The sequence below is a fragment of the Rhinopithecus bieti genome, unplaced genomic scaffold (genome assembly GCF_001698545.2).
Source record: "Rhinopithecus bieti isolate Rb0 unplaced genomic scaffold, ASM169854v2 scaffold_39586, whole genome shotgun sequence".
Lineage (NCBI taxonomy): Eukaryota > Metazoa > Chordata > Mammalia > Primates > Cercopithecidae > Rhinopithecus > Rhinopithecus bieti.
In genome coordinates, this window is record NW_016816842.1 from 2,516,598 (window position 1) to 2,530,029 (window position 13,432).

At 36.6% G+C, this 13,432-nt stretch overlaps 1 protein-coding gene across 7 annotated transcripts in view; it reads right to left on the bottom strand.

Annotated features, from left to right (window-relative positions):
- The window catches only part of SEC22A (SEC22 homolog A, vesicle trafficking protein), an 89,025-nt gene that overhangs the window by 51,963 nt on the left and 23,630 nt on the right, over positions 1-13,432 (bottom strand). For all 7 annotated transcript variants that reach the window (XM_017855341.1, XM_017855337.1, XM_017855339.1 and 4 more), the window contains exons 4-5: positions 10,680-10,843; positions 9,129-9,323 (exon numbers count right to left, since the gene is read on the bottom strand). In XM_017855341.1, the coding sequence (XP_017710830.1) occupies positions 9,129-9,323; positions 10,680-10,843 (359 nt within the window). The remainder of the gene's footprint in view (positions 1-9,128; positions 9,324-10,679; positions 10,844-13,432) is intronic.

Below are 13,432 nucleotides of genomic sequence, written 5' to 3' on the forward strand. Positions count from 1 at the left end.
TAAACAATACTGTTTTTCAATCCATGAACATGAGACTACTTGTCATTAATTTAGGTTTTGTTTAATTTCTTTCAATGATGTTTTATAGTTTTCAGTATATAGGATTTTCTTAATTTCATTTTCAGATTGTTCATTGCTAGTATATAGAATACAATTGTTTTGGCCGGGCGCGGTGGCTCAAGCCTGTAATCCCAGCACTTTGGGAGGCTGAGGCGGGTGGATGACGAGGTCAGGAGATCGAGACCATCCTGGCTAACACGGTGAAACCCCGTCTCTACTAAAAAAGACAAAAAACTAGCCGGGCGAGGTGGCGGGTGCCTGTAGACCCAGCTACTCGGGAGGCTGAGGCAGGAGAATGGCATAAACCCGGGAGGCGGAGCTTGCAGTGAGCTGAGAACCGGCCACTGCACTCCAGCCCGGGCGACAGAGTGAGACTCCGTCTAAAAAAAAAAAAAAAAGAATACAATTGTTTTTATATTAATCTTGTATCCCACAACCTCACTGAACTCATTTATTAGTTCTCATAGTTTTTCAATGGATTCCTTAGAATGTTCTATATGAAAGATTATGTCATATGTGAATAGAGTTATTTTATTTCTTCCTTTGCAATCTACATGCCTTTTCATTTATTGTCCTTGTCCGACGGCTAGCTGTGGCTTGAACTTCCAGTATAATGTTGAGTAGAAGTAGTGTAAGCAGATATCTTTGTCTTCTCCCTGGATCTTAGGAAAAAGCATCCTGTGTTTCACCATCAGATACAATGTTAGTTGTGGGTTTTCCATAAGTGACCTTTATCAAGTTGAGGAAGTTCCCTTCTATTCTTTTTTTTTTTTTTGCCATGAAAGGCTGTTGAATTTTGTCAAATGCTTTCTCTGCATGTATTGAGATAATCATGTGTTTTTTTATTTCTTATCAATATATTACATTAACTGATTTTTGGATGTTAAAGCAAACTTGCACACCTGGGATAAATCCCACTTGGTCAGGGTGTACAGTCATGCATCCTTAAACAATGGGGATACATTCGGAACAATGTGTCATTAGGTGATATTGCTGTGCAAACATCATAGAATGTACTTACACAAACCTAGATAGTACACCCTAATACATACCTAGGCTATATGGTATAGCCTACTGCTCCTGGGTTACAAACCTGTGCATGTTATTATAGTGACTACTGTAGACTACTGTAACACAATGGTATTTGTGTATCTAAACATAGAAAAGGTGCAGTAAAAATATGCTATTATAATCTTTTGAAATCACCACCATATATTCAGTCTATCATTAACAAAATGTTTTTATGTAGCACATAACTATAATTTTTTCTTTTAGAGACAGGGTCTTGCTCTGTCACCCAGGCTGGAGTGCAGTGGTGTCATCATCACTCACTGTAGCCTCAAACTCCTGGGCTCAAGTGATTCTCCCACCTCAGCCTCCTAGTTGCTGGGACTACACATGCATACCACCAGGCTAATTTTTAAAACTTTTTTGTAGAGATGGGGTCTGCCTATGTTATCCAGGCTGGTCTCAAACTCCTGGGCACAAGTGATCCTCCTGCCTCAGTTTCCCAAAGTGCTGGGATTATAGGCATGAACCACAGTGCCTGTTCTAATTTTTAAAATACATTGCTGGATTGGGTTTGCTTGTATTTTGTTGAGGACTTTTGTGTCTATATTCGTAAGATATGTTGGTCTGCATTTTACTTTCTTTGTGATGACTTCGCCTGGTTTTGGTATTAGGATGATACTGGTGTCACAGAATACGGAAGTATTTTTTGTAGAGACAGTGTTGCACCACATTGCCCAGGCTGGTCTTGAACTCCTGAGCTCAAGCCATCTGCCTGCCTTGGCCTCCCAAAGTGGCGGGATTACACGTGTGAGCCACAGCACCTGGCCCTTTACTAATTTTTTGGAACTGTTTGTAAATAATTGTTTATTAACTTTTCATTAACTGGTAAAAATCACTAGTAAATGTATCTGGGTCTGGAGTTTTCTTTGTGGGTAGTTTTATTACTAATTGAATCTTTTTGCTTTTATAGATCTATTCAGATTATCTTCTTGCATCATTACTAGCAATTCGTGTTTTTCTAGGAATTTGTCCATTTCATCAAAGTTATTGAATTTAATGGGATACAGTTGTTTATAGTATTTCTTTACAATCCTTTTTATTTCTAGAAGGTCAGGAGAAATGCCCTCCTTTTCATTTCTTTTTTCTTTTAGACAGAGTCTCGCTCTATTGCCCAGGGTGGAGTGCAGTGGTGTGATCTCAGCTCACTGCAACCTCCACCTCCCAGGTTTTAAGCAATTCTCATGCCTCAGCTTCCTGAGCAGCTGGGATTACGGGCATGTGCCACCATGCGCCCAGCTAATTTTTTGTATTTTTAGGAGAAATGGGGTTTTGCTATGTTGGCCAGAGTGGTCTTGAACTCCTGGCCTCAAGTGATGCACCCACCTCAGCCTTCCAAAGCGTTGGGGTTGCAGGCGTGAGCCACTGTGCCTGGCCCCTTCGTTTCTAATTTGAGTAATTATTTTCTGGGTCAATCTAGCTAAGGGTTTGTCAGTTTTTTCAAAGAACCAACTTTTGGTTTTGTTGATTTTTCTCTGTTTTCCTATCCTCTATTTCATTTGTTTCAGTTCTAATCGTTATTTCCTTCCTTCTGTTTGCTTTAGGTTTAATTTGCTTTTCTTTGTCCATTATCTTTAAGTGGAAAGTTGTCTTCAAATCTATTTTTTTAAACATAGGCATTTACAGCTATAAATTTTCCTCTAAATATAGCTTTTGCTACATTCTGTAAGTTTTGGTATGCTGAGTCTTCATTTTCATTCATCTCAAAGTACACATTTCCCTTTTGATTTATTCTCTGACCCATTCACTATTTAGGAATGTACTTTCTAACTTCCACGTATTGTGAGTTTCCCAAATTTCTGTTTTCACTTCTAATTTCATTCTAATGTGGCTGAAGAACATACTTCATACTATTTCTACCCTTTTAAATTCATGAAGGTTTTGTTTTTCTTTTTGTTCTGTTTAGCTTAGCATAAAGTCTATCCTGGAGAATAGTTCACATGCACTTGAGAAGAACATAAATTCTGTTGTTAAATGGAGTATCCTAATAGATGCCTGTTATGTCTCACTGGCATATGGTGGTGCAGGTGTTCAAGTTTTGTATTTTCTTATTTTCTGCCTAATTGTTCTATCCATTATTGAAAATTGTGTATTTAAGTTTTCAACTATTATTGTTCAATTGTCTGTTTCTGTATTCACTTCTGGCAGGTTTTACTTAATGTACTTTGGGGCTCTGTTGTTAAATGCATATACATTTATAGCTCTATCTTAATTGATTCATCCTTTTATCATTATAAAATGTCATGCTTTACCTCTCATAACAATGTTTGTCATAAAGTCCATTTTGTCTAATATTAGTATTGCTACTCCAGCTCTCTTTTGCTCTTTATGTATCTTTTTTTATCCTTTGCCTGTCAATCTATTTATATATTTGAATCTAAGGAAGACAGCATATAGTTGCATCTTGCTTTTTAATTTTTACTCCAATCTTACAATCTCCATCTTTTGACTGGATTATTTAATATATTAACACTTTTAAAATCCAGTCACATATAATATTATTATTGATACAGATTTACATCTGCCATTTTTTCCTTTTGTCTTATCCATCTGATGCTTTTTTTGGCTTTATCCCTCCTTCACTTTTTTTTTTTTTGTAAATTTGCATTCAGTGAATATTTGGTAGTACGGTATTTTACTTTAATAATTTTTTACTACTTTTTATTTGCTTTGTGGTTGCTCTAAGCTTACCATATGCATCTTAACTGCAAGAATTTTTACTAAATTCTAATGAGCCACAGAAACATTACTCCTATTTAGCTCTATTCCCTTTATCTCCTTTTTGTGGTATTGCTGTTATACATATCAATAAACATCACAAACTCCAAAATACATTGTTATAAATGATAACTTTATAGAATTTTATGTCTTCTAAAAAGGCTAACAAAGGATAGTAATTTTATGTTTGTAGCTCTTGTTAGTATTTATCTTATCTTTCTGGCTTTCTTCATTAGTTCCTGTTGATTTGAATTACCATCTGGAGTAATCTCTTTAGCCCAGTACAACTTAACTACCGCCCATGTCCTTTTTGCTGTATTGGAAAATATATTACATTTCTTTATGTTATAGGCCCAAATGATATTATATATGCACTGTTTTATATGATCACTTTTTAAATCAGTTAAGAGAGCAGAAGAAAAATGCATTAACGTATTTTTACGAGTCAGAGTCTTGCTCTATTGCCCAGGCTGGAGGGCAGCCTAGCTCACTGCAATCTCAAACTCCTGGGCTCATGGGATCTTCCCACTTTGGCCTCCCAAAGTACTAGGATTACAGGCATGAGCCACCACACCTGGCCTTTACTGTCTTTTTAAATTATTTAATTACCTTTACCCTTGTTCTTCGTTTTTTTTCAAATGGATTCAAATCATTTTCTAGGGTCACTTGTTTTCATCCTAAAGAATTTCCATTATTATTATTATTATTATTATTATTACTACTATTATTATTTTTGAGATGAAGTCTTGCTCTGTTGCCCAGGCTGGAGCATAGTGGTGCAATCTCAGCTCACTGCAACTTCCACCTCCCAGGTTCAAGTAATTCTCCTGCCTCAGCCTCCTGAGTAGCTGGGATTACAGGCGTATGGCACCACACCCAGTTAATTTTTGTATTTTTAGTATAGACGGGGAGTTCATCATGTTGGCAGGGCTGGTCTCAAACTCCTGACCTTGTGATCTGTCGGCCTCGGCCTCCCAAAGTGCTGGGATTACAGGCATAAGCCACCATGCCCAGCCAAGAATTTCCTCTATTATTTCTTATAAGGTGATTCTGCTAGCAACAAATGTCTTAAAAGAAAGACATGTAAATGTCTTTCTTTTGCCTTCATTTCAAAAGATAACTTTGCTGGATATAAGATAATTGGTTACTAATAGTTTTTATTTTTTTCTTTCAGCACTTTGTATGTCATTTCATTGCCTACTAGTCTCTATTGGTTCTGCTAAAAAGTCAGCTGTTAATCTTATTGAGGTTCACTGTAAGTGATGAGTTTTGGTTTTCTTTTAACTTATATTTTAGGTTCAGGGATAGATGTGTGCGGGTTTGTTATACAGGTAAACTCATTAAGTGACAAGTTCTTCTTTTCTTGCTAATTTCAAGATTTTCTTCTTGTCTTTGGATTTCAGCATTTTACTATGATTCATCTATTTGTGGATCTCCTGTGTGTATCCCATTTGGAGTTCACTGAGCTTCCTGGAAGAGCAGATTAATGTTCTTCAGTAAATCTGGGAACTTTTCAGCCATTATTTCCTCAAATATTTTTTCTGCTTTTTCTCTCCCTTCTTCTTCAGTATCCTGTCACACCTATGGTGGCATGCCCCTATTTTCTGAGGTTCTGTTCATTTTCTTCATTCTTTTTTTCTGTTTTTCGGATTAAATAATCTCTATCAATCTATCTTCAAATTGCTAACTCTTCTGCCAGTTCAAATCTGTTGTTAAGCCCTTCTAATGAATTTTTCATTTTAGTAATTTTACTTAATTCCAGAATTTCCACTTTTTAAAAAATAATTTCTCTTTATTGGTATTGTCTATTTGATGCACATTATCATACCTCCCCCTTTACTCCTTTAATAGTTTCCTTTAGTTTTTGAATACAATTATAATGGCTTCTTTCAAGTCTTTGTTAAATCTGACACCTGACTGCTCTGAGAGGCAGTTTCTGTTACCTATATTCTATCCCCCTCCCCGGCCCACAGCGCATGGGTCATATTTTCCTGTTTCCTTTTTTTTTTTTTTTTTTTTTTTTGAGATGGAGTTTCGCTCTCATTGCCCAGACTAGAGTGCAATGGTATAATCTCGGCTCACCGCAACCTCCGCCTCCTGGGTTCAAGCAATTCCCCCGCTTCAGCCTCTCCTGTAGCTGGGATTACAGACATGTGCCACCATCCCTGGCTAATTTTTTTTTTTTTTTTTCCAGTAGAGATGTGTTTCTCCACGTTGGTCAGGCTGGTCTTGAACTTCCAACCCCAGGTGATCCACCCACCTAGGCCTCCCAAAGTGCTGGAATTATAGGTGTGAGCCACCATGCCTGGCCACATTTTCCTCTTTCTTTGCATGTCTTATAATTTATTGGAAATTGGACATTTTAGGTAACATATTATAACAATATGGGTACTGGTCCACCCTCCCCCTACCACCCCTGACCAACTGGGCTTGTTATTGTTATCTGCTTGTTTACTAACTGACTGGATTATTTTTATAAAATTTGTTACCCTCTTCTCCCACATTTGTATGTGAAGTATTGTATTCAGTCCAAATTTAAAGAACATTAACAAACTAAAGCATGTCTAGAGGAAGCTTTTAGGATAGGGAGAATTTTAAATGTCATAAATGAAAAGGCTAAGTTAACTGGAGGTTTTTTGTTTTGTTTTGTTTTTGAGACGGAGTCTCGCTCTGTCACCCAGGCTGGAATACAGTGGTGCGATCTCAGCTCACTGCAACCTCCACCTCCTGGATTCAAGCAATTCTCTGCCTTAGTCTCCCAAGTAACTGGGATTACAGGCACCTGCCACCACACCCAGCTAACTTTTGTATTTTTAGTAGACAGGGTTTCACCATCTTGGCCAGGCTGGTCTTGAACTCCTGACCTCGTGATTCAAAATGGTGCACATTTGTTACAGTTTAATTGAAAATTTCACCCTTTGTCAATACACAATGATAAATGTGTTTGTTTTGTATTCTATAGTTGATATTGTCTTGCATTTTTATTTCTTTTTTTATTATACTTTAAGTTCTGGAATACATGTGCAGAACATGCAGGTTTGTTACATAGGTATACAAGTGCCATGGTGGTTTGCTGCACCCATCAACCCATCATCTACATTAGGTATTTCTCCTAATGCTACCCCTCCCCTTGCTCCTCACCCCTTGACAGGCCCCCGTGTGTGATGTTCCCCTCCCTGTGTCCATGTGTTCTCACTGGTGAACTGGCGATATTTATATGAAGTAGACTAGACTAAGAGGATGGAAAGGACACACAGTTGCTGACTTAACTGCTACTCTGGTTCTGCTGAAGGAAGGGAGAAAGAGATCACAAAACAAACTGGTAGACATAGGGAAGCCGACTTTAGCTCAATTATATAAGGAAGATTTTTTTTTTCCCCTAAAGGCTTAGGTTGGAATAATTTTTTTAAACAAATAGTCTGACAATGTCATATGCTACCTTATAAAACAATGAGGTGTTCATTTTAAGCAAAAGTTTATATCCTTTCACAATTGTTGAAGATAGTATTCCTTCTTTGGGATGCAAGATTTGAGACAGATGATCACTAAAGTATTTACACCGGTGACAGTCAAGCACTCTGGCCTTAAATGTAGCCATTTTGACAAAATGTAAAGCACTTTACATGCCTATAAATAGGCAGTACAAATAACCTATTTTTCATTTCTAGAAAAATGTTTACAAAGAAACCTTAAATGTTTTCCTAGTCATATATGAAGATCAAATCAAATGGATTAGACTTAAATCTTAGACCTCAAACTATGAAGCTACTAAAGATAACATTGGGGAAATGCTCCAGGACATCTCTTGAGTAATACTCCACAAGCACAGACCTCCAAGGCAAAAGTGGACAAATTGCATTATATTGAGTTAAAAAGTTTCTGCACAGCAAAAGAAACAACAAAGTGAAGAGACAACCCACAGAATGATAGAAAATATTTGCAAACTGACAAGGGAATGTGAATCCCTATATCCATCTGACAAGGGGTTAATAACCAGAATATATGATGAGCTCAAACAACTCTATATGAAAAAATCTAATAAGCCTATTAAAAAATGGGCAAAAGAGCTGAACAGACATTTTTAAAAAGAGACATACAAATGGTAAACAGGTATATGAAAAGGTGGTCAACATCACCAATCATCAGAGAAATGCAAAACAAAACTACAATAAGACATCATCTCATCCCAGTTAAAATGGCTTTTATCCAAAAGACAGGCAATAATGAATGCTGGTGAGGATGTGGAAAAAAGCGAACACTGTTGGTGGGGATGTAAATCAGTACAACCACTAGGGAAAACAGTAGTAGTTTTGAGGTTCCTCAAAAACTAAAAAGAGAACTATCATATAATCCAGCAATCCCACTACTAGGTACATACCCAAAAGAAAGGAAATCAGCATATCAAAGAGACATCTGTGTTCTCACGTTTACTGCAGTCTATTCACAACAGGTAAGACTTGGAAGCAACCTAAGTGCCCATCACCAGACAAATGCATAAAATGTGGCACACATACACAACAGAATATTATTCAGCCATAAAAAAAGAATGAGATCCTACCATTTGCAACAGCATGGATGAACTGGGGGACATTTTATTAAGTTAAATAGGCACAGAAAGGAAAAGTTTACATATTTCTCATTCATTTGTGGGAGCTAAAGTTTAAAACAACTGAACTCATGGAGACAGAGAGTAGAATTTTGGTTACCGGAGGATGGGAAGGGTAGTGGGGGTGGGAGAAAGGGGGATGATTAATGGGTACATAATACAGTTAGCTAAGATGAATAAGATTTAGTACTTGATACTACAATAGGGTGACTACAGTCAACAATAATTTTAATTTATTGTACATTTTAAAATAACAGAGTACAACTGACATGTTTATAACACAAATAAATAATAAATGCTTGAGGTGATGAATACCCCATTTATCCTAATGTGATTATTACGCATTGCATGCCTGTATCAAAATATCTCATGTACCCCATAAATATATTACACATCGAATATGTACCCATGAAAATTAACTTTAAAAAATTTTAAATTTAAAAAAGTGTTTTTCTAGCAAAGAGATCCTCTGAGGTTGCTATTTGAAAGTATTTTCCTGACTAGTCACATATCTGGTAGCTTACTTTATAAATCACTGAAAAAGGATTGCTTTGAACTTCTATATTCTCTCATGTACTTGATTTAAAATATTAGAATGAAGTAATTCATTTTCAAGAGCTACTCAGTTCTTCCCAAGGATTTTTTAAAAATAAAATAACTGAGATCCAGAACTCACCAGAAGAAATCTGACCAGCACCTTTATAGTCAACAGAAAATGCTGATGTGACTCCATTGGCTGACCCCAGTTCACACATGGAAATTTGATAAGGAGGTCTCAGCTTGATTTCCGTCTGCATGTCAGAAAGATTTATCTTTGTTGAAAGAGACCTGGGATTATTATATCGCTGCTTGGTCCTCTGAATGAAGTTATCTATGTAAAATAAAACATAAATTTCCTTGCAGTCACTTGTCAATTAATCGTTTCAGAGTATGATGCTTAGGGATAGTAAATATTATAGGTAGTTTATTATTCAAAATTGTTCAATTTGTCATGAAGCATTCCAATATTACTTGTGTTTAATGATTAATATATCATGGAGTCATCATGTTTTGTCCTCTAGAAATCAGTAATTTTAAATAAACTAAGGATTTAACACTACCTAAGTGTATTACATCCACTTCAAGAAATTGCAAAAACAAAAAACAGCTTTAACTTTAAACCAAAGTCTTGATTTTTTTTTTTTTTTTGAGACAGGGTCTTGCTCTGTCACCTAGACTGGGGTGCAGTGGTCCAATCATAGCTCACTGTAACCTTGAATTCCTGTGCTCAAGTGAGTCTCCTGCCTCAGTCTCCCAAGCAGCTGGGGCTGCCACCATGCCCAGCTTATTTTTTTTTTTTTGTACAGAGTCTCTCTATGTTGCCCAGGGTGGTCTCGAACTCCTGGCCTTAAGTGATCCTACTGCCTCGGCCTCCCAAAGTGCTGGGATAAAAGGCATGAACTACCACACCTGGCCCAAAGTCTTGATTTTTATAGATTCCTATCTCATGAAATATTAAATCTGTTAGATTTACCAGCTGCAATTACGTAAGAACACACACTAGAAGTTGCATGTTTTATAAATCTGTTTTCTTTTATTGCTTATACCATTAGAATCCAGGTTTTAAAGAATAAATTGAATAAAACTAATATAAGACATTTCCTAAATATTTTCCAGGTGGAATTTTATTTTTACTATTTACAACTTTTTCCTTCTACATCAGAAGTTGAGCAAACTACTGACCACAGGCCAAATCTAGCCTGCTATTCTGTAAAGTTTTATTAGAATATAACTGCACTCATTTATGTACTGCCTATGGCTGCTTTTGAGCTACAATGGCAGGGCTGAATAGTTTTGACAGGGACTATATGATCCTCAAAGCCTAAAATACGTACTATCTGGTCCTTTCCAGCAAATGTTTGCCATCCCCTATTCTACATGAAGCAAACTATAAAAGATTGTTACAGAAACACAAAAGTCTGAGTCTCTGGCTTATAAATTTCTCATTGAGAAGTTATCCTCTGGCATTAATTCTTTGGACCAATACTCAAAATCCCCTTCACAGCTCAAACACAATTTTTTTTCTAATAAGCATCTAAGTAAAAAGTTACCATAATTTATAGATCATTTACCAAATTACTCTATCAAAAGCAAGATAGCTGAAGTCCCCCCTCCACCCAATATTAGATTTAAAATTGCTTATGATTGGATGGAGATGAATAAAAAGGAAAAAAAATCAGGCCCTTACCAAATTCAATGAAACAGTATGGTCTGACAGCAGTATTTGTCTTCATCATGTTATAAGTAGTAATGAACTCCTTCTGAAGCTCATCCAGGAAAGAGAAGGCGAGAACATTTGGGTAATTGTCAGTGCACAACATCATGTAGCTCACTCCCAGAGAGCTAATAAAACTATAGTGTAAAAAACATTGGTTTTAAAATTTCAAATTAAATCAAGGTAATTCACTGCTTCACAAGACTGGTTCCATACACCATAAACTGCTACTACGGTGGCAATGAAGATCTTAACATTTATTATATATTCTAGGAAAAAATTTAAAGGAACCAAAATATAGTACTATTTTAAGTTGTGGTTTAAAAACAGATGACAAAAAATAGAATGTACTACAGAGGGACATACAATATGGTTCTAACATTTCAGTTATCACTAGGGGTAAAATGCAGGGGAACGGATATACAAATGTATTATAAGTATTACAAACAGCTTAAAGTCTAGCCCTTCAACATGTTCCCCACTTTTGAGTCCAGAACCCTTTCAAGATTCTGATGAAAGGAACACTCTCTCTAGAAAGATGCCAGAACACAGAAGACTGCACACAATTTCAAGGTGATCACTGACCTCTTGAAGTCATCAATGATGTGCCCCAGAATCAAATCCTCTGCTTTACACAGTAATTAATTATGAACCATGGGAGGGGGGAATTTATGAGTTTATATAAAAACACAAAAGGAGAAATGAGGGCTATGGCTTAAAACAGAATGCTGAGTGTTGACTGGTAAATGTAGAGGTAGTGCTAGCAATGGAAAAATCAGCATTTGCAACCAACATGGTAAAGAGTGGATCAGGCAAGGACAATCATGGATGTTAAATCTAGGGGGAAATTTTTATGGATTAGTATATTTGCATGGCTTTAAAATGTCTTTCATGGATTATTTCTTAGTTGCAAGGGGAAAATATTATACAGTAGAAACTAGACAACTCCTTCACCAAGTACTCTCTAACATCATTACTGTTAGATGGATATTGTGTCTCCAGATGTTATATCCTGAGAAAGACACATCAGCTATATAATATTCTGAGAATGCATAATTTGAATTTCATCATAAGAAAACACCAAAATGATCAACATTCTATTTTAAAAGGAAAAGTATATTCTTTAAAATTCCAGGGTTGTAAAACAGAAATAAAGGAAGTGGAAATGTTGCCAATCAAAAGAAGCTAAAGAGGCTGGGCGCGGTGGGGGCCCGTAATCCCAGCACTTTGGGAGGCCGAGGTGGGCGGATCACCTGAGGTCAAGAGCTTGAGACCAGCCTGGTCAACATGGTGAAATCCCATCTCTACTAAAAATATAAAAATTAACCGGGTATGGTGGTGCATGCCTGTAATCCCAGCTATTCAGGAGGCTGAGGCAGGAGAATCGTTTGAAGCCAGAAAGTGGAGGTTGAAGAGAGCCGAGATTGCGCCACTGCACTCCAGCCTGGGTGACAAGAGAGAGACTCTGTCCCAAAAAAAAAAAAGCAGCTAAAGAGATATGACAACTAAATGCAATTCCTAATGCTAGTCCAAATCCTGTGCCAAAAAGCAATAAAAAACTGCTATAAAGCATATTCCTGGGTCAACTGACAAAAAAGGAAAGTTAGCAGTACAGTAAAGTATGGTATGAACATGAAATTTACTGAGGCTGATATGTGTACTGTGGTTAAGTTAATAACCCTAATTTTAGAAAATACACTCTGAAGCAGTTATGAAGAAAGGGTTCAGGAAAAAAAATAAATCAGATAGTTAAGTAGGTAGGTAGATAATATGAGAAGACAAATGTGGTAAAATGTTGACCAAAGGTGACTATGGGAACAGGTGTTATTTGAAGTTTTCTTATTCATATAACTTTTCTGTAAGTTTGAAATTACTTCTAAATAACAAATTTAGAAATTAAAAATAAAAAAATAAGCACTGAAACATTAAAATTAACCATATTCTATTGGAAAAAGAGCTTTCCAGAATCTAGTATATACCCCACTATAATAAATAAGCAGAGCACAAAACACAAAGTAACCCTTTTTAATGAGTTGCCTAAACATCATTGCATAGCACTGTCAATATAGCTGGTCTACATCAAGGGCAGTAAACAGTATGCAGGATGTAATTCCCCACTCCTATGCTGGACTCTGCTAATCTACACAGTAACTTTTTTTTTTTTGAGATGGAATCTTGCTCTGTAGCCCAGGCTTGAGTGCAGTGGCACAATCTCAGCTCACTGCAACCTCTGCCTCCTGGGTTCAAGTGATTCTCTTGTCTCAGCCTCCTGAGTAGCAGGGATTACAGGCACACATGACCACACCTGGCTAATTTTTGTATTTTTAGTAGACACGAGATTTCACCATGTTGGCCAGGGTGGTCTCAAACTCCTGACCTCAAGTGATCTGCCCGCCCTGCCTCCCAAAGTGGTGGGATTACAGGTGTAAGTCACCACGCCCAGCCAACACAGTAATCTTTACGGTAAAACTCTGATCCATACTGGTCACCTTACTGTTTTCTTTCTCGAATAACATAGAAGCAGAATTTATTAATGTTTAGAATAAATATGTTCACAGGATTCAAATTTAACAAGAATGAAAAATAAAAGGGTATACGGCACTTAAAGTGTCTTATCACTCTTGCCCAGATACCCAGTTCTCCTTCCCTTGGGCAATCCACGTTAGTAATAATTTCTTTTTTTTTTTTTTTTTTTTTTTTTTTTTTTTTTTTTTTTTTTTTTTTTT